The 24,642-nt window shown below is 39.2% G+C and overlaps 4 protein-coding genes across 21 annotated transcripts in view; 3 read left to right on the top strand and 1 right to left on the bottom strand.

Moving 5' to 3' along the window:
* The first annotated feature begins 591 nt into the window (after positions 1-591).
* Positions 592-5,026, top strand: LOC111659897 (uncharacterized). The gene is made up of 7 exons (XM_023413001.2): positions 592-1,544; positions 1,639-1,667; positions 2,437-2,558; positions 2,773-2,899; positions 3,693-3,855; positions 3,985-4,067; positions 4,243-5,026. The coding sequence occupies exons 1-7, from the start codon at positions 1,474-1,476 to the stop codon at positions 4,377-4,379; spliced, it is 732 nt and encodes a 243-aa protein (XP_023268769.1). The 5' UTR covers positions 592-1,473; the 3' UTR covers positions 4,380-5,026.
* A 918-nt stretch (positions 5,027-5,944) lies between these two features.
* vps29 (VPS29 retromer complex component) lies at positions 5,945-10,046 on the bottom strand (the record flags this gene model as incomplete). The annotated part of the gene is made up of 4 exons (XM_023412999.2): positions 5,945-6,485; positions 7,182-7,417; positions 8,299-8,490; positions 9,825-10,046. Coding segments are annotated over 4 exons (768 nt in total), but the record flags the coding sequence as incomplete, so codon positions are not given.
* A 1,604-nt stretch (positions 10,047-11,650) lies between these two features.
* eif5 (eukaryotic translation initiation factor 5) lies at positions 11,651-19,907 on the top strand. Of its 2 annotated transcripts, none has more exons than XM_023412986.2 (12): positions 11,651-11,779; positions 12,344-12,572; positions 14,097-14,376; positions 14,517-14,598; positions 15,236-15,408; positions 15,589-15,700; positions 15,838-15,968; positions 17,455-17,616; positions 18,064-18,225; positions 18,428-18,592; positions 19,121-19,261; positions 19,405-19,907. In XM_023412986.2, exons 3-12 carry the CDS (start codon positions 14,305-14,307, stop codon positions 19,501-19,503), a joined length of 1,299 nt encoding a protein of 432 aa, XP_023268754.1. In that variant the 5' UTR covers positions 11,651-11,779; positions 12,344-12,572; positions 14,097-14,304; the 3' UTR covers positions 19,504-19,907. The 2 variants fall into 2 exon arrangements, with proteins under 2 accessions (XP_023268754.1, XP_023268755.1); XM_023412987.2 differs by having other exon boundaries at positions 11,729-11,842.
* Positions 19,908-22,230: 2,323 nt separating this feature from the next.
* Positions 22,231-24,642, top strand: part of mark3a (MAP/microtubule affinity-regulating kinase 3a) — a 52,524-nt gene continuing 50,112 nt past the window's right edge. For 9 of the 17 annotated variants that reach the window (XM_023412969.2, XM_023412968.2, XM_023412965.2 and 6 more), the window contains exon 1: positions 22,232-22,836. In XM_023412969.2, coding sequence (XP_023268737.1) covers positions 22,786-22,836 — 51 coding nt within the window. In that variant the 5' untranslated portion in view covers positions 22,232-22,785. Of the gene's footprint in view, positions 22,837-24,642 lie in introns of all 17 variants that reach the window. The other 8 variants (XR_015437670.1, XM_087175773.1, XM_023412962.2 and 5 more) reach the window with 1 other exon arrangement.

Below are 24,642 nucleotides of genomic sequence, written 5' to 3'. Positions count from 1 at the left end.
TAATGTTGATTTTTATTTTTCATTTTTTACAGTGTGTGTTTGATGAATGAATCTCTGCACATCTGCAGTTTGTGTGGTCGTGTCCAGTGCTGCGGGTATTCCACTTAAATTCCCCCAGAAAAACAATTCAGTGATCTGGGATATTCCCCCACTCTGTCTGAAAGTTAGAGACAGCTTCAGATATTCATTATCCAACAGTTACAGGACAGTCGGATATTCCCCTAAATCCCAACAAACGGACACAGTAGTAATGTCACAATTCGTTTGTGATGCAACCTGAGGCAGAGTACGTCTGACTGGTTGAGTAAAACTTCAGTGGGTGGAGCCCAAATTCAAACGCACCACTTGTCTGATACTTTCAGATGAGTTGCTGTGTCGTAACAAGAGTGTCGTTTTTGTTAAAGTGTTTTCAAATAGGCCAGAGTTTTGTCTGACTGTTGTTTGTCCAATCAGGAGCTGAGTCATCATGCACCAAATATCTATCTATCTATCTATCTATCTATCTATCTATCTATCTATCTATCTATCTATCTATCTATCTATCTATCTATCTATCTATCTATCTATCTATCTATCTATCTATCTATCTACAGTGGGGTAAAAAAGTCAGACTGTTTTTATACACTTTGGCTGCTGCTGTTCATGCATCAACACCTCATAATGTGTGTATGTCTATTAAGACAGAGCATGTATCCAGAGTTAAATCATAATTGTCATACAATTTTGCAGCAGTTCGGTTTGTTACAAACGCCAGACATAAAAATTAAAAATGCAAATGCAGGATTTTATACCAACGTACTTTATCTTTTGTCTATAGTGAAAGTAATATTGCTATAACTAGCTATACATAGTTCTTAAGTATATTCTTTTTTTGCTTACGCATTGTGGCTACCATAATATGATTTTAGAAGTAATGTCTAAAACTAGCTAACATTTAAACTAAAAGATAAAGTACATTTTTGTCAGGCTTCATAATTCTATTTTTAAATTGCATTTATAGAAAAGTAGATTTCATGCAACCGAACATTTACAGGTAACTAAATAAACTGGGTCACTCACCAGTTTCCTTTATATTACATACCTGCTTTTCCTGTTCAGGGACATGAGTATATTTGCACAGGGGTACGGCTGTTTGTTCATCAAACACAATTCAAAACCCTCAGTTCACCTGATTTGCATTTGACACCGGAGCAACTAAAAGAACCTGCAGATGAGACCATTCAAACTCTGAATAAAAGTCTTGTTGAGCGTTGAATCCATGTTTTTTTTAGTGCATGATTAAATATACCTTCACAGTTTCCTTTCTTGTGTTACAGTGAACTAGCTGCAGCTTCACGGGAGAGGACACTCCCACTGGCCTTTAAGGTCCTTAGTAAGACCAGACAACCTCTTTACTTTAATCATCTGGACCGATGTGTCTGTAAACTGCAGCTTGTGCGAAGGATAATTTGAGTCTTTGTGCATTTTCCTATCATGAAAAAACAAGTGACATTTAGGGAGAATCAGACGGTCGACAGGCTCCGTCAAGACGAGGCTTTGCAAAGGTAAAGTAATGATTGAATTCCACTGTATGTATATATCGTTTGACACGTGAGTTTGTGTTAATGTCACTTTAATGTTGCTCTCTCTCTGTTGCAGGAGTGTTGGGATGAATGAGTCGAAATTGGGTGAGTGAAAATCCTACAGTGAACATTTTTATTCAAAATAAAACAACTCAGTACAGAAGAAAAGTGTAAGCAGAAATATAGGAAACCCAAATAATGACTGTGCCATTTCAACTTTTTATTCAGCATATTGAATCCACTGTATTCTCCCTATTTCACTGTCTGTCCTCAGTTCAGATTTCAGATGCACATGCACTATTTCCTTGTTTAATGAACAAAACATGTCCTAGTATCCTGTCTGCTTGGAAACCTGAGAGCCAGGGTTTGTATTGAGGGCACAGTGGTGTGAGGAGATCAGTGGAAAATAGGGGAAATCCTACACCTGAACCTGACCTGAGTCACACCTGAAAAGCTACAGGAGGAAAAGTTACTCGTGCCGCTCTTAATTAGAAGCTCTTTGGTTTGATGGTTTAACAAAGCCGACATACCGACTGTGGTTTTGGCTCAGGTGTAACAGAATACACGTAACACTTCACCAGCCAAGGATGATTTTCTTAGACTGGAAAATAACTTTTCAATTAACTAGTGAACTGACTGAAACTTTTAAATCATTCACGTCATGTTGGAGGGAACAGAGAAGGTGATCATGGGAAAGATTCCCATGTTTACAACTTTTTTAATCAGCTCAATAAACATAAATCACTAAATCAATAAAAACACTTACCAATCAGAATAGAAAGACACAAAGGAACGTCATACTACTAACTGTTGATTGTATCTATAACAGCAGGCTGTTCTTTGAGTTTAGTCTCTGTTTTCTCTCTGGTAACAGCTTTAAAAGATGCCGGCGCAAACTTCAACAGTGGTTTGAAAATCAGCAGAACTGAACCTCGACTCCAACATGTGTCAATGATAGAAATCCCTAAAACCATGAGTGCAGCCCCGTTCCTGAAGGTAAACCATCGTGTCATCGTGCTACAAGTTTATTTACCTTTGACTTCATGTTAGAGGTGTAACCCCACACCTGTATAATCCTATGAGTGAAACAGGTGAAAGGATACAACACAATACAACTTCAATGAAGCGCAGTATTGTAAAGACACTGTGTCTGTGTCTGAGCTTGATTGTGGATATCAGCGGTGAAACCTGACCTCCGTTTGTCCCTCAGCACACAGCACTAACACCGGCTCAGAAGGAGTATCTGTACACCATCGCAGCTTCCCACAGCACTGCACACGTGCGCAGCGTCATCACCCAACACTACATGAACGTGCTGCACAGACGTATACGAGCAGGTAGGGAAAAAAAAACTGGTGTGTTTTATTCAAGCTGCATTTGTCCTTGAAATCACATTTCTGACGGCTTTGACTTTTGGCTTGAATCCTTTATCTACATATTTTACATTTTTTATTTAAACGTATAATCTACTGTGTTAGTTGGTTGGTTTCTTTATGTTTTTTTCCTCTATTTATATAAAGGTCCCATCTTGTTTAAAGGTAGATTTCCATGTGTTGTTTGATTATAGATCAGGTCTAGGTTCAATATTAATACTGTGAAAGTATCAAAGCCTCAGTCCACAGAGAACTGCACACAGCCTGTATTCAGAAACTGAGCCCCATAATGAGCCGTTAGGACTTCCTGAACTTTGTGATGTCACAACAAAACGGTCAACCCTCTCAGCCATGCGCCAAGCCCCGCCCACCTGGACCAACCATCCAACCTTGCAGGATTTGGTTCCTCTGAGTTTTTTTACCTGAAATCTGCTATATTTTTTAGATCACTCAGAAAAGAGTCGGCCAATCAGAAGAGAGGCTCAGAGCCTCCTCTATTCTGATTGGCTGTGTGACCTGTTGTGACTGGAGCTGCAGAGAGAAGCCTGAGAGAGGAGATGTAAAACTACACTGAGATGGTTTTTGATTCTTAAAACCACAAATAAATCTTCCAACAGATATCAAAACTTCAAACACTTTTCTTGTGACAATGCATTTCAAATAACCCTTTGGTGATATTTGAACTGTCCAGTGCTGTACCTGCTTCATGTCCTCACAGGAACTTTTAACACCATGTTTATTTTGGCTCTGGTTGAAGGTTACGACCCCGAGAGAGACGACATTGTTGTGACCTCACCTGAGAATGCAGGTGAAAAACGTCAATCGTCAAACACGCAATCCCAAGTTTCCTCCAGGGCAAAACACAAGGGTAAGATAAATACTAGTGCAAGGCATCGTGGGAAATCAAACAGACAAGCCAGGTGGGACACAAGTTATCAAGTAATGGTTATCCTAAATGAGCTTCATTTTTTGAAAAGGGTTAAATTAACTAGTTATAGATAAAATGAAAATATAAGCCATTTAACATCTAATGTATAATTATGATATAGTCCTTCCAGAGCATCAGCATCAAAACACAAGAAGATGAAGAAACGTACAACATCTCCAACACTGAGAGGAAGAAGTCCGACAAGTAAGTCAAATAAAAAATGTTCAGGACTGTAGTTTCTTCCTCAGCTGAGCCAAATCTGGGGCTTTCTTTAAAACCACTGCTTCTAATATAGAGTCATTTTACAGACAAGCCTTTGCAGACTTCTTTTCGCTCATTATATCCAGAACATTTATCTTATTGTACCGTGTATTACCAGGAGCTGGGATCAGGCTGATGGAGGAGGAGGAGGAGGAGGAGGAGGAAGAGGAGGAAGGACTGGATGATTCCCTGAATGAATGCTTCAGTTCACTCTTCATGGGAGAATGGGATGAAAACACCTTCACAGATTTATGACATTTTTGGAAATTTAAAACATCATCACAGTGACATTTTCAGAGTCTCTGTAGCTCTGGAAAAGTCTTGATTTCAGTTTACTTTAAAAAAAGGCTTTTAAAGGTTTTAAAAACTCTTAAATTTCATTTACAAATGTCTTAACTGGTTCTTTGTGCTATTCTTGGGCAGTAATGATAGTTGCTTTTGTATGTGTTGTTAAAACTTACTAGGAAACCTCCAGTATCATTGTCTTAGACCTCTGATGTCTAAATTCATATGTAGAGCTTTTTTTAATTGATTAATCCTTCCATTATCCATTTGTTTCCTGCTGCTTATTCAGGTCTTGGTCATGTTTAATGATTATTTAATGATATTCTTAGCTGAGAAAGCAGCTGAGGAGACAAATGTGATAAATGTCTGATGCACTTGATGAATAATTCTAGGCCGTATCATCTTTACTCGTTTCCATTGATTTCTTTCAATTCAAGGCTGTTATTAAATTACATTCTATGTGGAGTTTAAAAAGTGTTAAGTCATAGATTTAAAACCTGATTTCGTGTCCATATAATCTATAACTTACTTTCATAGATCCAGTTAAGGCCAACAAACCTTTATATATATGTTATCAAGTATTATCATTTGTGTATATATGTGTGTTTGTGTTAAGTTAAGTAAGAAAAAAGGTTTCGTGTTGTCAAACTCTGTACTTTTTGTTTGGAAGGTTAATTGTAGATGTAATTCCTTAATAAACTCAACTATTAAAAAAATGAGGTTCAGTTTGTGTGAGATGTCAAGTTGAAGATCAAGAGTAGCAGCTCAGTTTGCAGAGTTAACCAGGACAAACCTGCAAGAGGTCTCTTTGTGCTCTGTCGCCCTCCAGTGTCAGAGAGGACATTTTATTTTAAAGACTTCATGTCCAGGAAATCACGTGTTCACTGACTGCTTTCCAAGAACGATTAACATTTGGATCACATTTCATTGCTTAAACGTAAGTGTTCACATGATCATTTCTTTGAATGGGCCACGAGTTAAATACGTCGTTTTTAATGAACAGCTTCAGTATCAAATGAAAAAGAAATCCAGTAGATTTCAGTTAATAAATTAAATTAATATTTTTTAAACACATCAGCTGAGCTCAAAATTTTCACAAGTAATTACATTGCTGCACATAAATGAGTGACCCTCGTTATTCTCTGATTTTCCCTCTTTTACTTTGAGCTTCCTGCCTCCAGTGTCCACTGCTGTATCTCTGCACTGGTGAGCTGAGTCGGCCCGTCGACTTCAGGAACAGACCCCAGATCCTTTTACTGTTCTTATATTTCAGTAGATTTTCCAAAGCCACTTTAGTTACCTTACTGTGCCCCTGCAGTTTTGGTTGTGTATTGTAACTGTGAAATGTTCTCAGTTATCAAATGTTAGATTCGTTAACACCATTTCACAAAAACTCGTTTTTTCCTACTTGGAGTATAATTTATTAACAAAATGACATTGTTAATCATGGACTGTGCCACAGAATGTTACTGTCTACAACAGCATGTAAGCATGGGTGTTATTGTTGTGACTGTAATTGAAGACGAAACAACAGATGGAGTGAAATTAGATCTTTATTGTGGGAAAAAAATGCCTGAAACTTTGACTAAATGGAGCTAAAGTATTGTTGATTACATGTACAGGACATGAGCGTTAGAATTAAAAAAAAAAAACAAACAGAAAATGGCACCAAATATTTCTTTTGATAACAAACACGTGACGTTATTGCATTCTCTACAGTTACCAAATGAAGGCTTGGAATCAAGCAAATGCTGATGACATATAAACAATATAATACACAGGTCTTTTAGAGTTAACTTACTCAGCAGTTTGTTACAGGATTAACATTGTGGTGACGGCAGGAGTGGGGGGAGAGCTGCTGCTGCTGCTGCCCCCCCCCTCCCCGGTGGAAAGGAATGAAATGATAAACTGAGCCACGTTAACCCAACCCTGTCTCCTCTTCCTCCCCGTCACATCCCTTAAGATTTCTTGTACTCGATTCTCTCCACCTTCACGTCGTCGCCGATCAGCTGATAAACGTACGTCACCACCGTGGACGCCTGGATGTCCATTAATACAAAAGAGGGGATGATGTTGCTGTAAGGAGAGAGGACAGATGTGTTTTAGGTCAGGTCTTTTCCTGCCCCCTGACCTCTGGCTGCCTGTAATTATACTCAGTCTGTTCTACAGTTACACCTGTTGTACTGGACGTCACACTGGAAATCAGTTTCCTCCAGAACCAACTGTCCGTCTTCTTCTGTTTATTCTTATACACACAAAAAAGTGTCATAATAAATAATTTTGTTTCTGTTTTTGTTGTGTTTTCTATATGTACATTCTCCTATTGCTGATTTTTCTTGTCTTAATATTATAGTAAGCTGAATATCTGGGGTTTTGAACTGTGATGTTATATAGGCCAAAGAATGTATTGATTAGTCAAGAAAAATAATCAGCAGATTAAGAAATTTTTAAAAAATAGTTGCAGCCCTAGTCAGGACCCCGACAAGAGCTCCAAAGATTAATCTAATGGATCACAAGGTGAGTTCTAGGGTGGTAAATAATGAAGAACTTAACACAAGGTTATATTTTTGTGTGTGTTCGTGTCATCCTTATAAGTTCATATTGGTATTAGATATGAGTTACATCCTACAATGGAAAAAGGAAGTATCTGTAACAACACTGTGATCTCATTTAATAACATCAAGGACTGAGTGTGAGGGCCTGCAGTGCGCATTTGTGCAGCTCCTGTTTAAAAAGCAAACAGAGCTTCATCAGTGTATCTGGCTCTCCTACCTTTCCAGTGCGCTGTAGGCTCCCGTGGCAGAACCAGGGTTGATGTAGAACTTGTTTTCGTTCTCAAATGCCTCGAACTTGTGCGTGTGCCCGGAGATGAGGATGTCGACGTCCAGCTGTCTCTGGAGCAGCGCCAGGCTGGCCATGTCGCCCCAGGGGATCACCTGGTGGCCGTGGATGAGACCGATCTTAAACTGGCCAACTGTCACCACCTTCTGCTCCGGGTAGTTCAGGTTCTGAGAGGGGGCAGGAGGGAAGAGAAAGGGGCAAAAACACAAGCACAATGAGGGTTACTCACAATACACTTGCTCTGAATCATCTACGACTGAAAACTGTGATATGCACTGTAGAAATGCAATGATCAATTAGTTGATTAACGTAATATCTCTGGGTTTTGGACAGCTGGTCGGACAAGAAGTCTGAAGATGAGATGTCACTGTGGGGTGTGGGAAGCTATAACGGGCATTTTTCACTATTTTCTGACATTTCAATAACAAAGCGAATCATTGATTAACGAAAAGATAATAAGCAGTAATCAATAATAAAAATAATGGTTAGCAGCAACCCCTGTGCACAGGTTTAACATGACACAGCAAACAGTGAAATCAGCTGTGGTTCAAAAACTCAGTTTGCGAGGAGGGAGTAATTACAATTTCATTACACAGCAATTAGTCTTTAGTACCTGCAAGAGATCCGTTCCCTTCCCCCTTGCAATTAAATATTCAGCTGCATAAATTCTGGCTTTTTAGCTTTGTATTTATCCTCAGATCCCCCCTCTTTTTCCTTTCTTATTTTTTACTGAATCTGAAATAACAGCAGCATGTCTCCTGCTGACTTAGAGACTTTCCACACCGACCTGTGTGCAGTCAGCTACTAAAATATTCATTTCGCACCCACACTGTCAGCCCAATTCATATGATACATGCTGCTTGCCCTTGAGTGCCTCTTCTGCATTTAATTGTTTTATAAGGGACAGAATTAATCTTTATCCCTAACTCTGATGAAAGAAACCTTGAGTCCTCCTGAGGCCTTTCTTTAAGAATCTGATTTCAATGCTTTGTGGGATTTTTGAGGACGAGCAGATCCCTGTGTGACTTGTCTACAAACACATACAGACCTCGTCAAAGTCTCCTCGGACTATGTGGACGTCTCCAGCGAGGGTTTTCAGGTAGTCATAGCTCTCCTTGGTGCAGAGGTTTCCTGTGCAGAGAATGTGCTGGATCTTCCCCGGGACCAACAGCTTCTTGAACTTGGCTGGCAGGGTGTTGCACCGGTGGGGGATGTGCAGGTCACCTAACACCAGGACCAACTGATAGTATCACACGCACACACGCACGCACGCACGCACGCACACACACACACACACACACACACACACACACAGACAGGTTAGTTACCAACTGATGAGCACTGGGAGAGTGCAGACTGTGTGTTGTGGCATCTGAACATTGAAAGAAGAAGTTGGCTGAGACAGAGCACTGCAGGACGCCGCTGGTCATTTCTGCAGTAGAGGATTGTGCACACACACTCCACCAGAACCACTGTACTCCTCTGTTAGTTATCATTAAAACCATCCAAATAGTGTCCCGTTTTATGTTACTGCACCTGAACAACAACATTCTCCAGATTCATTTGGTACAGTGGATAAACATCAGGGTAAATTCATGAAGCTCAAACTTGTAGATAAGCAATGTTTGTAAGTAAAAAGCTCTATTGATTGTCTGAATTCAAACTGAGTGTTGAATGTTTCTCCTTATTTATTCCAAAAACAGACAATAGTGGAAAAATGTGCACTGACGGCACAGTTGGATTTCAGACACTCAATAACAGATATATGACATACGGATATAAGGAGTCAAAAAGAATCAAACACCAACAAACCTGAGGGTCTCATAATAAATAACAACTCCAGTGGCTATAACACAGACTCTGCAAATATTAGTTGTAGTAGTAGTTACTACTGTGGTGAGTAACAAACCTACATTTCAAGGTCTCATCGTACACCGAATATCAGATTAGCTGAAAAACTGGTGAATTTCTGAGACAAACCAGGAACTGTGAGTGAGGGACAAAGGTTAAATGTTTGCGATTATAGGAATATTTTTTGTCACTTCATACACATGCATCGTCAACTCACTGCTGAGTATTTCATTTGTTTGAGTAACTAAATCTCAATCAATTTTTATTCCTGTTTTTCGAGCAAAATAAATCCTAATTGGCTTTAATCTCACCCAACAACTGCTAAAATCAGGCCTTCTAATAGCATCTGAATTGGAAAACCTTCATTCAGGGAAAAATGCTACATTTAATTCGTAAAACATCTTAAGGAATATTACTCCTACCTGTGCCACAGGTTTCTTAAAAAGCTATAGAAAACTAATATGGAAGCTTTATGTTCACTGCTGTCTTAAATCTGTATTTATTTGGCTAAATGAGTCATGAGTAAGTTTTTTTGTTTAGGACAACAGCTGAGAAAAAGTATCATTAAAGCATCTTTGCAGAGATCACTGCACGGTTGCGCTGTGAGACGCAGAAACAGCAGACCTCCACAGCTTTGCAATCCCAATTCAAATCCCATGTTAGTGTGGCAAGCAGAAGAGTAAGCAGAAAACAGGGATCCAACACAGAGCAGAGGGCACTTACCCGGTGACCAGTCTGGTTGATTGGAGACACGCAAGGAAGGGGGAGTTTGGGGTGGAGGGGAAAGGGAGCGGGTGAGACAGGGAGGAAGGCAGGGTGTGTGTGGAGAGAATGACACGAGGCATGATCAAAGATTGGGGAAAAAATACAAAGAGAAAAAAAAAAGACAAGAAAGAGTTGGGACAAGAGGGAAAAACTGAAATTAGAAATTAAAAAGTGAATGGATTAAGTAGACAGATATTAATCATCCAAAAACAAATAAGAAAAGTTAAACAACAATGTGGTTGAATCAACTGTTAATGGTGGATGGTTAGTGATAATGATAAAGCAAAAAATACTGTAGTCACCTGACTGATTGTGAGCAAATGCAAAATCATGTGGTGAAGCAAATCAAAGTGCTGACTGGAATTTAGTCACAATCAACAAGCTATGCAGATTCAAATTGATCCTAAACATGTTGTTTGTACAAATTAAAGCTGAAACGATTAGTCAAGTAATCGATTAGAAAGATTACATGCCAAAAATGTGCTTGTTCCTGCTCCTCCAGTATAAAGATTTTCTGTTTTCTATGTTTTATAAAATTGCAAACTGAATGTTTTGGAGGTTTGGACTATTGAGACAAAATAGACATGAGAAGATGTCCTCTTGGAGTGTGGGAAGCTATGATGAGACTTTCATAGACCAAAAAACTAATCTTTTAATGGAAAAAGTCATTGGCAGATATATTGATAATGAAAATAATGTTTAATTGCAGCCCTGCTCATAACTGCTGTCCAACCTAAGAAAAATTTAGATAGGACACAGAAAAACAGAGAATGAATGAATAATGTGCAACTTTGGTTCTAATGTAATTCAACATTTTTTTCCTAAGTAACTGTATTTACTCAGAAATGGTTTAACGTCCAGTTGTGGTTAAATATTGAGTGACAAACATCATTATTGCTGCACAGGGAGGGTGCCTCATAAGATAGAGTAGCTGTTAGCCTGTTAGCCCTGATAGCTAACTGGTTGACAAACAGGAAAAAGTGAAAAAAATGTCACGATATCAATAAAACAGAAAAACACGGGTGGTTGATAAATGAACATGACAAACTGAGACACATTGTGCAAATGAAAAGAGTGACTTGCAGATTGCTGAACTGATTTTGGGGGACTAAACTGCTCAGCTGTCATGTGACCGTTGATCCATCTCGGAATGGAGCTTCACTAAAAAAACAAAACCCTGATATTTAGACTATGTGGTCACACGAAAAACCGCGATGTCGCTCTCCTAGCGTCCACAATTAGTCTAGGAAAACATCTCGCAAGCCAAATGCTCGAAACGCGGGCTGCAAATGTGGGAAATCGTGGCCTTTTCGCCATTTCATACTCACCATCTTCTATTTTGCTGTTTCTGCGAGTCAAGTTGAGGAAGCGCCTACGCACGTACAACGTCACGCCGTCAGCCAATGAGAACAGAGGATATCATTGGGTGAGTCAAGCAAGATATAATACTTCCTTTTTCATTTTCAAAGTAAAGAATATAAAACTTGTCGTCACGGTTACAGTGAATTAAACGGTTGCAATCAATGGATGGATTGCTAAACGTGCTTACCGAGCCCAGGGCGGGGCCCAATGTGTTAGAGGGCCAGTCTGGGTGTCATGCCCCTGTAGAGGAGGGGTGCGGGGTAGGCTTTTACATGTCTGTGCCTTAGGGGCGTGTTGTCTCATTACCCGTCCTAGGTTAGATTACAGATCTGACATTATTTTATGACGCTGAAATACCTCGCAAAGTGGCTCATTAAAGTCCCACATTTAGTATCGTAAAGGAATTGTGTACATTTACTAGCACGAGGAAAGCGGACCTTTAATTTGAAGTCAATGATACCACCGGAAGGGGCTGACCGTTTTCTATCTGTGAGTTTGACATCGTCAGTAAAAGCACCGTGAGTAACAGTGCTTCGCAGAACATTCGAGAGGTAAGGTCCGAAATTAAATCATCGCTTTTCGTCGGCCTGGCCTGACGTGGATTTCACACCAATGTTCGTATTTCCATCGAGAAACTATAGCTAGCTAACCAGTTGTTAAAGATACTACTTAATTACATTACCATCACCGGACTGCGTCGACAACGCTCGGCTATTAACTGGCGTCGCTATAGCATCTGGGTTCGGACTATTTCCTGGAGTTATCACGTTATGCGATTTTATAACGGACAACGCTAACGGCGAAGCTGTATGTACACGTAGTATTTAGTGGCATCACCACATTTATATTCAAATATAATTTGTTTGATTTTTTTTTCCGGGGAAATTTGGTGATGAAACACGTGTAAGGTTAACTTTAGCCAGTTAGCTTCTCATTTGAGCTGCGTTACATTCAGGGTGCGTTATCTAATGGAACATTTGAGGATTGTTTAGCATAGTATCGTTGAAATGATAGTTATGTGAACGACAAACGGCTGTCACACCCGATGATGCTAACGTTAGCGTTTTTAGTCCGCTAGATTGTGTGGGATAACAATACGCTTCTTCTCTCGAAAGGTCCCCCCGAAAACCCCGAGGACGTTCCAGAAACCCTCCCTCTGTCTCCGAGCCTGGCACCTGCACCGTTTGGACGCTTTCGGGTGTTTAACTGTGCATCTTCGGGAGCCACAAAACCATTAAGAACCCCTGCTGCAATCAATACAACACCAGCACCAGCCATCCACCACCGTTCACTGCGGCTCTTGGACGATCAGCGTTGTGTTTATGTCTTTGTTTTGCGAAAACGGTGAGTTTTTGGCACAGTTTATGATCTGTCTTTAAATGTTTGGTGAGATGTGTGGTGCCTGGTTGTGTTTTTCTCTGTGTTTATTGTGCAATATGTCATGTTTTCTGTGCCACTGTATCAAAATGGCGTCTCCCAGTCCCGTCACTCGTGTGCAGTGACTGTATGACGCACTCTGCACCAAGCATCAAGCTAAGCTAACTAGCCTCCCCCTGAAATAGTCTCGACCTCTGCCCTTCTGATTCACCTCAGCTTCGGACTCCACGGTGCCACTGACAAGCCAGTTGTGAGTCATTTCATGTGGAATCACCCTGACATCCTACAGACTGGGGAGTTGATATCAAAGCCGTCAGCAGAGAGAGAGAGACAGTGAGGGGGGAGTTTGGCAGCTGCTAGGCCTCCTGTTTGTGACCTATTAAAAAGAACAGGCCTTATGTGACTAAAGCCAGAGGCCCTCATGTAAGACAAAGGGCTTTTTTTGTATGTATATGGCCACAAAAGCTGGGGAAAGCATCCAGTTTTGTGGCTGGGTTTTATTTTTCCTCTTTGGACTAATCTGCTGAGCTTGCTTGCTCGCTGTTGGATCACATGGATATTTGCTGGATTTGCAGTATTTTCTGAGTGCAGAGGTTTGAACCCAGCCTTTTCATATTTGTAAATCAGCCTGGTAATGCAGGAATGTATGTTCAGACTTGTTTAAGTTGAGAAATATTTGCACAAGGGACTCTGAATATCCCACAGCTGTCTGAGAGTCTCTGGATCTTGTATCCCCTGTCATAACTCAGACTGGCCTGGCTGAATAGTGCCAGTCAGTCAAGAGTGAACATGCACCACAGGAATCGGTTTTATTCTATTTTTGTGGACTGTCATATGTCTAGAGTACAGACCACTTTCATTATAAAATAAATTATATAATCTGTGCTGCAACCACAATGTTATGCTTTTTTTTTCCTCTTTTTTTTTTCTTTTTAAGTTTTATAAGCTGTCAAACAACAACAAAACCTTTGTCACAGTCTCCCCTGAGCTTTTAGTTTTTGAATAAGAATGGGCACTTGAACCTGTTTCTTATTTAATTTATTAGGAGGTGGTTTTGATATAATCAGTTATTAAAATCCTGTAATTATATTACAGGTTCTTCACTAACAACTGGAACAGACTTGACGACCTACCTACTCATATGGAACTGGGAAACTACCACTTTGCTTTAAGTCATAGGTGCACAATTAGGCCCACAACTCAAGTTAATTGTCATAATTGATTTAATCTGTCAATTATATTTGTATTAATGGCTTTGCCATTAAAATAAAAAACCTGAGAGATTCAGTTTACTCTGATATAGAGCAGAGAGAAGCAGCAAATCCTCATGTTAGAGAAGCAAAAATCAGAATTTGTTTTTGCTTGGAAAAGAGTCGGTTTTTGGAAAGTTGGTTAGAACACATATGAAGCTACTCTTTAAAACCTTTCCTTATTAAATATTGACAGTTTTTTTTTTTTTTTTTTTTTTTTTTTGTCCCTCTCCTCTTTTAGAGCTGTTGCGCAGCCGTTGGAACCTGTGTGGTGGAAATCTAGCCTTCAAGCAAGGAGCTTGCGGCCACAGCGGCACAACGTTTTTCATGTCAGAGACCGAGCACGCTTGCAGTCGTTTATGTCATCCCCTCTTTTCCAGACAGAAGATCCCGAAAAATCCCCAACCAAGATCCTTTTATCTTACTGATAGTGTTAACATCCAGCCAAAATGTCTGTCAACGTCAACCGCAGCGTGTCAGACCAGTTCTATCGCTACAAGATGCCCCGTCTGATTGCCAAGGTAAATGGCTTGCAGTCACAGATTTTTAACAATAGTTTATACATGTTCAAGTTCTCAGAAATGTCATTACAGAAGTAGAAAGAACAACATCTTCTGGAAACGCTGTAATTTCCCCTAACAGTTTTTTATCTTCCATTCAGGTTGAAGGCAAAGGGAATGGAATCAAGACAGTTATTGTCAACATGGTTGATGTTGCAAAGGCATTGAACAGGCCTCCAACATGTAAGTAATAACCAGTGTTGTGTCATCTTCTGTTTTTCTTACCCTGCCACATGGCTGGTTTTCCACAATCTGTGGAAAAGACAGTTGTTGCCAGCACCATCAACCAAAAACCAGAAGAGCTGCCTGTCGGCACCAAAATATGCTGGGTTTTCTCTTATGAAGCTTTATTTACATTTCTCCTTTATCACTTCTGAATTATTATTCATTCAAACAATGTCAAGGGGTTAAGTAAAAACACTTAAATCAAGCACACCACCAATCATCAGTCATCTCAGGTTGAGGATGTTGAGTGGAGGAAAGGTCAGTGTTAATAAGTGTGAAATTAAGCTGTAAATAAATACATTGGTTTTCCAAGTCAGGACCAAAATATATAAGGAATAGGAAACAGGATATTTTGGAGGTGAACACCCAAAATAACACTGCTTCGCCATGATAGCACTGCTGTCACTTTAATTTTTTTCCTGTTATTTTACAGGATGACATTTGTGTCGATAAAGCAACAGAAGATAGACAAACTTCCAGGAATCTAAAATATGATTTTTAATATTCAAAAAGACTGTTTGGTTACATGAACACAAACTGTGATGTTTTTTAACTTCACTGTGATCTCTGATGTCATTTCTGTTCTCCTCCACAGACCCGACCAAGTTTTTTGGTTGTGAACTCGGCGCTCAGACCCAGTTTGATACCAAAAACGACCGTTACATCGTCAACGGATCCCACGAGGCGAACAAGTTGCAGGACATGCTTGATGGGTTCATCAGAAAATTTGTGCTGTGTACCGAGTGTGACAACCCTGAAACTGATCTGGTAAATGTCTCACAGCATCTGTAACGCAAGTCTGGGAGAAAAAGCTTTTATTGTAATTTCACAAGTTAATGGACCCTGAAAGAAAAACATTTTAACTTAATAAAGCAGCGATTTCCTCAGTGTTTATTTGACTTGTGGAGCTGCTTTTTAGATCTAACAATCTTTTATTCGTCCTCGCAGCATGTCAATCCCAAGAAACAAACCATTGGCACTTCCTGTAAGGCCTGTGGAAACCGCGGCATGCTAGACACCAGACACAAACTCTGCACGTTCATCCTCAAAAACCCACCAGGTGAGATTTTGTCTGTTCTTGTCGTTACACTTTGGCATCAACATAAGCAGTTTTGGCAGTGCAATTTGCACTCAGGCAGCAGTAAATCCAACACCTGCTTTAATTATGATATGATTATTCCCCTTCTCCAACAACAGAGAGCAATGAGAGTGGATCTGCATCTGTAAAGAAAGAGAAGGAGAAGAAGAACCGCAAGAAGGACAAGGAGAATGGCTCTGGCAGTGGCGAGGCTGGGAACCACGACAACTTTGACGCCCCTCAGGCTGTGGTGGGTTATCTTGCCCTGCCAGCTTTCTGATTGTGCTTTTTGACCCACCAAGATGGGCTCAATATCACACACTCCCTAAACTGCAGAGTTTATAAAGACCTCACCATATGGTTTCTCAGACACTGTGGTCACGAGTTCGACGACCTAGTTAAGAGCCGATGTTTGTTTTTAGTCACGAGTACACAAACAGGATTCACAATCAGCGTTGCATAGTCCAGTGCCACTTTTTTTTTTTTTTTTTTTTTTTTAAATGTACTCTGCATTGAGTGAAGTTTCATAAAATGATTCACATACTGGTTCACTCTGATCACCACAAAATTATGGTTGTTATTCATTTTTGACCTTTATTCCTCTCAAACTCATATTTGTCCTGCTGGGAAATCCTGTTAGATTCACACGATGATGGTTCAGAGCCAGTAGTTCAAGGTGCAGCCACAGGAACCATGTTAACAGGCGTGGACCAGTGCTGTGGAAATTCTCCAAACTAATTTAGATTTATTGTGGGGAAACACCACAAACCCAATATTCATAAAAAAAATCACACAAACAAAGATTCTGGTAGTTTAGCTATGTTGATAATCCACCTTTTTTTTATCATATTTAGCTGCTCCGGCTGTTTTATGTTTTTCTGGTATCTGGAAAAAACTGCTGCATAGAAAATGGATTTTAACAGACAGAGCTGTAGCTGGAAAATACAAAATATGTCAATAATATGCATGTCTCAACATATGGAGGAGACTAATTGGTTTTTAACAATACCTTATTATTAGCTCTACTTGAAGGTATGATATATAGTGGTCAGAAAAAGTAAGTGAAGCCTTTGGAATTACCGCCATTTATGAATAAACTTGTATACAATATGGTCAGATCTTCATGTAATTATGAACAATCAGTTTTAACTGAAGGACACAAATTATGTTGTTCTTGTCCATATTGAAAACGTCATTCAAACATTCACAGTACAGGTTGGAGAACTTCTGCTATAGAATAGCTTCAAAGAAAATCCACCTGTTGTAGTGGACCAGTCAGAGCCCAGACCCTGAGCCGACACACACCAATCAATGCAGAGCATACTTTTTCCATTCACTGTATTAGTGATTTTAAAGCCCATGCTGACGTATCAATAAGGTGCATCTTTATTCTTTTAAATGGACTTGAAAGCGCTGACTCAACACAAATTGAATAAAAGCTATTAGTCCCCTCACATCCAGAGGCCATTTTGAGTTTGTTTCCTCAAAGCCCTCAAATAGCAGATTCTGTCAGCTCAAATCACAAGGATTCGCTCTAGTCAAAAGTACCAACAGTCTTCCTGCCAGTAAGGTTTATTTCTGACAGAATTACTAATAAATGTCCTCCCTTTGTTGATCACAGAAAATATGTTTTTTCACATTTACTGTGTGAGAGATCCCCCAATAGAAAACAAACAAATAAAGATTCTGCATCCACTCGTCAGTTTGTCTGACCCCTCTCTGCGTCTGGTTGTCAGGACGGAGACGACGACGACGAGGACTGGGCAGAGGAGACCACAGAGGAGGCGCAGAGGCGGCGGATGGAGGAGATCAGCGATCACGCCAAGAACCTGACGCTCAGCGAGGACCTGGAGAAACCCCTGGAGGAGAGGGTCAACCTGTTCTACAACTTTGTGAAAGTAAGAATCCCTGACTGCTGATTGATAACTGGGCTTACTTACTTATCCTGTCATCCAGTTTAAACCGAGCACCAAAAATCCAAAAGTATCAAAATTATGAGCTGAAATGGACGAAAACAGCTTCTTTTTCCACTTCTCATTAGTGGAGCTATGACTTAATAACTTCAATATTTTTATTTAATAAGTGATAGTTGTCAAATTTGATCAAAAGCCTTTTTATTGAGCAGTTGACAAACTGGCTAATTCTTTTAGCATGAATTAAATGAAGACAAGGTATTTCAAATATCTATTGAAAAAAAATAAACATTGAGGCACTTCACACTTCTGTCTTTAATTTAAAGTTTTGGAGTTTTGGGGAAGGGAGGAAGAGTGTTTGTAAATTTTCTGTTCATCTAAAATTAACAAAAGCCACTTAAAAAAATCTTGTTTTCTTCTTTCCTCTTCCAGCAAAAGAAGGAGAGTGGAACCATCGACGGGGCTGAAAAGGAGATCTTGGCGGAGGCGGAGCGTCTGGATGTGAAGGCCATGGGCCCCCTCATCCTCAGCGAGCTGCTCTTCAACGAGAACATTCGCGACCAGATCAAGAAGTACAAGCGCCACTTCCTGCGGGTGAGTTGGATGATGCGTGACTGTGGTTTTCTTCGATCTATTCTTGGGCCCAGGTGAAACGAAAACTGAAACTTCATTTTCTTTTTTTCCTTCACTACATTTCCGTAGATCAAATGTAACGTCAGATTATTTTACTCCTCATGACATCAGAGAGAGTGTTGGATTTTCTTCCCCTGACTGTTTTGATTTAATTTCCCCTCAGTTCTGCCACAACAACAAAAAGGCCCAGAAGTATCTGTTGGGAGGCTTCGAGTGTGTCGTGAAGCTGCATCAGGTCCAGCTCCTGCCGCGGGTTCCCATCATCCTCAAAGACCTGTACGACGCTGACTTGCTGGAGGAGGACGTCATATTCGCCTGGGCAGAGAAGGTGGGTGTGGGAGTGTCTACAGGTTCAACTAATGCAAAGATCCTGGTATCAGTTGGTGTCAGTTCAGTGTCAGTTTTAGAGCAGGTTTTTGGCTTGTAGGAGTGTTGAACTTAATACAATAACAGGGTAATGATATCATTTTTACACTTGTATTACTAGGAGTGACATGACTAAGATAAAATCCTAAAATATCCAACTGTGAATCATATCATATATATATATATATATACTCCAATATGCCTTGAAATTTTGTATAAATATAATTTCTTATTGTATCCGATAATAACTTGCTAATTGTTTTTGTGTAAACAGTGGACATTCAACACCTAGTTTTCCTTGTAACTGTAGTTAAGTAGCCATGTTTTTGATAAAAAGCAATACGTCTTTAAATCACAGACACTAATAATGTGGATTAAATATCACATTTGATAATCTTTTGTCATTAATCCACAGTACAAACACTTAGATTGTCATTGTATTTAATCTGAGCTGTTACAACCTGAATGACTGACTCTTTTTCTCCACCAGGTTTCTAAGAAGTACGTCTCTAAGGAACTTGCAAAAGAGATCCACGCCAAGGCTGCTCCTTTTGTCAAATGGCTGAAGGAGGCAGAGGAGGAGAGCGAGGGCAGCGAGGAAGAGGAGGAGGAAGATGATGAGAATGTAGAGGTAATGGATGTAGATGACTTTAGAAGTTACTTTTATCTGAAGTGGCTCTTCTAATGTCGCACCGCTGGCTTCGCTGGCCTTCCTTTGTAGAGCCGAGCTGATTTCATGTGTGTTGAACTGCGTGTTTTTAACGCTGTCCTCAGGTGGTGTACTCGTCCTCTGCCCGCGAGCTCAAAGTGGAGACTGTGAAACCAGACACGCCTGAAAAAGAAGAGGACGACATTGACATTGATGCGATCTGAGAGACTCGGAGGATGATGATGATGATGATGATGATGATGATGATGCTTTTCTTGTGTTGTGGCTTTGACTCACGATGCCCTGTAAGACCTAAATGGCTGGCCTTTCCCTCCTTTACTACCTGCCCCCACCACCCTCATCCTTCTTCCCGCCCCAATCCTGCAGCCCTCCTCTGCTTTGTGGCATGACTTAACATAGCGCTTTACTTGCTGCACATTAACTCTGTAATTTTGAGATCTATTCAGTTGATGAAATGAAGTCGCTTTGGGAGTTTTAATCATGGGTGTTTTGGGGGATCATTTTGACTGCACTTTTTTTTTTTTTTTTTTTTTTTTTTTTTTTTTTTTTTTTTTGGTCCCTGTATTTTTCCAGTCAATAAAGAATGAATGTTTTGCTATCCACCACATATCCTTTACTTTGTGATAGTCATTGTTTTCTCTTTCCTTTTTGAGAAGTTTGATTAGAAATGGCGAATGGCTTGGCTCATGATGTGTGTTCTGTACAGACACACACAGGTTGTACAAAATGTTATTGATTGGGAACTTGCAAAATCAAAATCAAATTCCAAATTACAGCTCAAATATTGAGTTGGACAGAAAATGAAATACCGACAAAAATAAAAACAAAAAAAAACCCAAACAAAAAAGCCAAAAATTCACTGGTTCTAGATTCTTAAATGTGGATATTTGCTGATTTCCTTAGACTTCTGTAATATTAAACTGCAAATGTTTGAGTTTTTGGTCTGTTTGGTGGACATAAGCAAGTTTAATATGTGAAATTACTGGAGGGAATAATCAACCAAAAATGAAAGTGGTTGCATCTCTATGCTAAATATATGCAGTTTTTTTTTTTTTTAACTTGCCTTGAATAAAGAGGTACATGAGGGGCCAATCAGTTATTAGTTATTCAAGATGAGATTTGTAGATAATGTGTGAAATTCATTTTCAGATTCATCCACAAATCATAATCTTCCACGTTAACCGTCTTTTACATGAATCAAATATTACGTCACGTGTCTCTAAAGACATTATTGAGGAGTCTTAGAAGTTATATTTAAGACAAAACTGCAGAAATTAGTTGTTTTATGGTTTATTTTCATCCCCACTCACTTAGTCCACAGGAAAAAAATCAGCTGTAATAATTTCTTATGTGAGGCAAAATAAAGGAAAAAGTATTAAATAAATACACATAGGCACAACTTATGACATCATTTGTTTACTTATGTCACTTTTAATTCATTCATGATTCAGGATTTATTGGGAAACAAATAAAACTCAGCATAGAATGTAAATCTGAGTCTATAAAAAACTTTACCCGAGTGATAAATGTAAGTAGGCTAAACGTCAAAAAATGCGTAAGACACGATTCACAAACTGCCTATTCACGTAAAGAATGAAAGGAGGGTTAATGTCTCGTTATCCCGAGTTTCCTCCCTTTAATATTTGAATTCGTGCATGAACAGAAAAAAAAAACGTTTCCCATTGAAGCCAAATAAATTCCCATAGAGACGTTTCCTCCTGGATGATGACAGTCCTCTCTGTACTTTTTGGTCCAATGGGACTGAGGTCAGCCGGTTTCCTCACTTCCTCCACCCGTTCAGCTGGACACTCATGCTACGTTCATGTGCTGTCGGGAAATTATAACCACATTTCATGACACCAAATCCGACTGTGGGTATTGCATAGATGTGGATTTCATCTTTTCCCAAAAACATTTTATTGACACTTCCTTGCATTGATTGTTTTCTCTTTGTTGTTTTTTTTTTTTGTATATTTTTTTCTTTTTTTTTGGTTTATTTATGTTTTCCTTTGGCGTTGTATGTTTTCATTTGCAGCTTTAAAGATAAAGATTTACTTGCCTACTTACTACATGGAATGACATGGTAACTAATTGTAGAATAGAGGTCATGAGTTCAAACATCCTACCCTGCTAAGACATTTTCAACTAGCTAGTAAAAAAAAGCTGTAAATTTTCCAATCATTTATTAAAAACTATGAAATTCAACATTTAATATTGTAATCTAACTGTTTGAATGATATATTCTGTAAATAAATGTAATACACATTTATTATTGTGTCGTATCTGGGGGACAAATCTACTTCCCTTTCAGTTTAGCTTTGAAACCTAATTTGGCCTAAAAATGTCAAAAAAATTACATTGATTTACTTCGTCGCGGAGTTAATTGAATCTTATTACATATTAATTAGACAATCAACAGAAAAGTAATCTGCAACTATCTAATGACTAACTGATGTGAGGATAGGCTTCTTTTCTCTGTTTTTTTTATAAACAAGCTATTTGAATACATCAACTTTGAATTAGCTATTTTCTGATGTTTATATACAAAGTGATTAATTGAGACAATAATCTGGTGAGTAGGGCTGCAACAAAGCAGCTCCACAGGAGATTAATTGATAACAACAATAATTGTTAGTTGCAGCCCTACCTGTCGATTTATTTGAAATTTTACAACTATTAAATTTTAACCAATAATGAATTTTAAATGACAAATCGAGAAAAAAAAAACAATCGAAATATATTTGCAATATGACTATTTATCATTCTTTTTGACATTTTACCACTAAATTTTAACAACTAATTATTTTTTTATCGACTAATGGAGGAAAAAATTCTGACAACAAATGGTTGTTCGACAGCTCATGAAATATTCTGATGTCGGAGTCTGGGAGGGGTCCGTGAAGGTAGCTTAATCCAGCCCAGCCGCTGAGTAGCCATTTTGGTCCCACCTAAAACAGACAGACCAGCTTCACTTTGGGCCGCCGGAGATGGAAGAAACCGAGCCGACGGCGAGTATTTCAGCCACCGAAACCGTTTGAATCCCTCCAAGAAATACCCACCGGTGACACTCGACGCCATGGCTTGTTTCTAGACAGAGTTATTTTTGTGAGAAAAAAAAGCCTGGGGCGATTTTTGGAAGTGGCGACCGACAGCGCCTTAACGTTAGTTTAGTAAGCTACACTGAGTCAAACCCAAACGGGCAAACGGACACTGATTTCGTTTGAACACGGGCCATGAACGGTGTGTACGCGTCATGTAAATATTGAACATAAGATTATTATGCTCATTTCTTTTCGGTGTTTAACAGTTCAGGTGCTCGGCTCTTAACACGTCCGGTCTGGTTTGAAAATTGTCACGATCCATGCTGAGACTGTTTCCCCGGAGAGAGCTGCAAAGCAAAGCAATAATTTCATTTTTCGGCTGAGAAGGTGTCGGTGGATTTCGGACATCAGACGGCGACTGGTAAAAGGAAGGACGATTAAAAGATGTCAACAAAAACTCCTTTGCCTACGGTCAACGAGAAGGTGACGGAAAGTGTAAGTATAAAGGGTTGTTTATTGGGGTATTTTAGTAGCTGTACTTTGCTTTGTTGTTGTGCAATATCATCAAACTACTTAGAGAATTAGGTGAATATTTTACTGAAATTGTGGCTGATCTGTTGCATTTTTGGACTGGAAGGTAGCTAATGTGTTTTACACGGGGGTTTTACACTTTGTTGGTAAATCGTAAACAAGCATATCCTCTACGTCAATCACGCCCTGGAATTTTCACAAGTGTTAATATTCTGATTTATTTGCACATAAATCATATTATTATTATTCACGGGGACTAATACATTTTAATATGACTGCAGGTTGATTAAGAGGTAGTCAGGATATTTAGGCCCAACCGCGAACAAAACTACAGTACTTTGCCTGCTGGTTCTGGCAGGCAACAGTAGTTTCTGTTCTGGCTGGCTACTGGCTCGCCCAGCTGTCACTCAAATGTTTCAACCGCTCAGCTTCCAAATATGGGCTCATTATCCCGCCCCCTCGTGACCAATAGAATCTTCCCTCTGAAAGAGTGTTTCATTGTAAGAATAAGGGCTTCCGGTCAGGATTTTCAAAATTAAACTCGCCTTTATGTACATATAGAAACATTTAATAAGTTAAACTCCAAAATGAACGCGATGTACAGGGAGAATCAATAGATATTTACCTAACTGTTATCATTTTAAATGTATTTTAATTCTTAACATACAAGTTCACCAAGCACCCTCAGCTAGGCCCCTCGCCTCGTTCCACACCTCTGACTCACTGTCCACATGTCAAGCTTTTTTGGTGATTCAAATGAACAATGAATTGAAAGAAAATGGTAACTTAGTCGGATAAACTGGTGATCAGTTTGAAATTATGTCTTAAAAATGTATTACTTTCTCTCACCAATAGCCATACGACCAGATAAAATTACAACCTTTGTTTTACGAAAGGTAAACAAAAAAAAAAATGAGCTTCTCTAATGTATACAGTCTTAATTATAATCTTTTAAGCTGTTTGTTGATGACATTATCTCTTGATGGCCAGAAAATGAATCTGCAACAGTATTGGTCATTTGTCCAACAAGCAGCGCACAATCCAAAGATATTTAATTCACAACCATACAAAACAGAACCAGGAAATCCTGACAAATGTTTATAATTATTATTCAGACTTTTTTTTTTTCACAATTTGAATTGGTAACAAACCCTTCTCACAGTATTATTACTATAGTATTATTATTACTCTTCTGTTTGCCATGTGCTTCTGTTGAATTCAGTGGTTTTTCTAAATTCATATTCAATTTATCGCCTTTTTTTTTTTTTAATCTTTGCCAATAATCCCCCTTTTTCTTTCCATATCCCATCTGTGTAACTGCAGCCATGTAACGCCATGTGATATCATCAAAATCTCATGACTCATCACAGTAGCAGCAGAGAGTCAGCTGGCGATAAGACTTATACTGCACAAACGGAGCACTGAGGGTGATAAGATGTGGTGAATCTTTATTGACCCCTCTGGGGGAATTAGGCCGTTACAGTAGCTGCTAATGTAAAGATTCAGTAGCCAGTAAAACGGTGTTTAAGGAAGTTCAAACAATTATTAAAACAGAAAAAATTACAATCTGTGATAGTAGTGATGCAATGATAAGGCAATTAATTGATCAGTCGATTGAATTGCCACATGTTTTGATAATTGATTAATAATTTAAGTCATTTAAAAAAAATTCTTGGGTTTCGGACTGTGTTAGTCTGTGTTTGGACGATCCTTCTCATTATCAGTTAATCTGCTGATCATTTTCACAATTGACTGATTCCTTTGTTACAT

This window comes from Seriola lalandi, unplaced genomic scaffold, assembly GCF_002814215.2.
Source record: "Seriola lalandi dorsalis isolate HSWRI2012SDOR001 ecotype SW California unplaced genomic scaffold, Sedor1 jcf7180002054497, whole genome shotgun sequence".
NCBI classification, from domain to species: Eukaryota; Metazoa; Chordata; class Actinopteri; order Carangiformes; family Carangidae; genus Seriola; species Seriola lalandi.
This window is presented reverse-complemented; position numbering and strand designations above follow the sequence as displayed.

Bases quoted from the DNA above. Each gene is read 5' to 3' on its own strand.
- eif5 (XM_023412986.2), top strand. From the start codon at position 14,305: ATGTCTGTCAACGTCAACCGCAGCGTGTCAGACCAGTTCTATCGCTAC. The intron at 14,377-14,516 runs GTAAATGGCTTG...TCTTCCATTCAG, and splicing joins TGCCCCGTCTGATTGCCAAG to GTTGAAGGCAAAGGGAATGG. The intron at 15,409-15,588 runs GTAAATGTCTCA...TCGTCCTCGCAG, and splicing joins ACAACCCTGAAACTGATCTG to CATGTCAATCCCAAGAAACA.
- LOC111659897 (XM_023413001.2), top strand. From the start codon at position 1,474: ATGAAAAAACAAGTGACATTTAGGGAGAATCAGACGGTCGACAGGCTC. The intron at 1,545-1,638 runs GTAAAGTAATGA...TCTCTGTTGCAG, and splicing joins CAAGACGAGGCTTTGCAAAG to GAGTGTTGGGATGAATGAGT. The intron at 3,856-3,984 runs GTGGGACACAAG...ATTATGATATAG, and splicing joins AAATCAAACAGACAAGCCAG to TCCTTCCAGAGCATCAGCAT.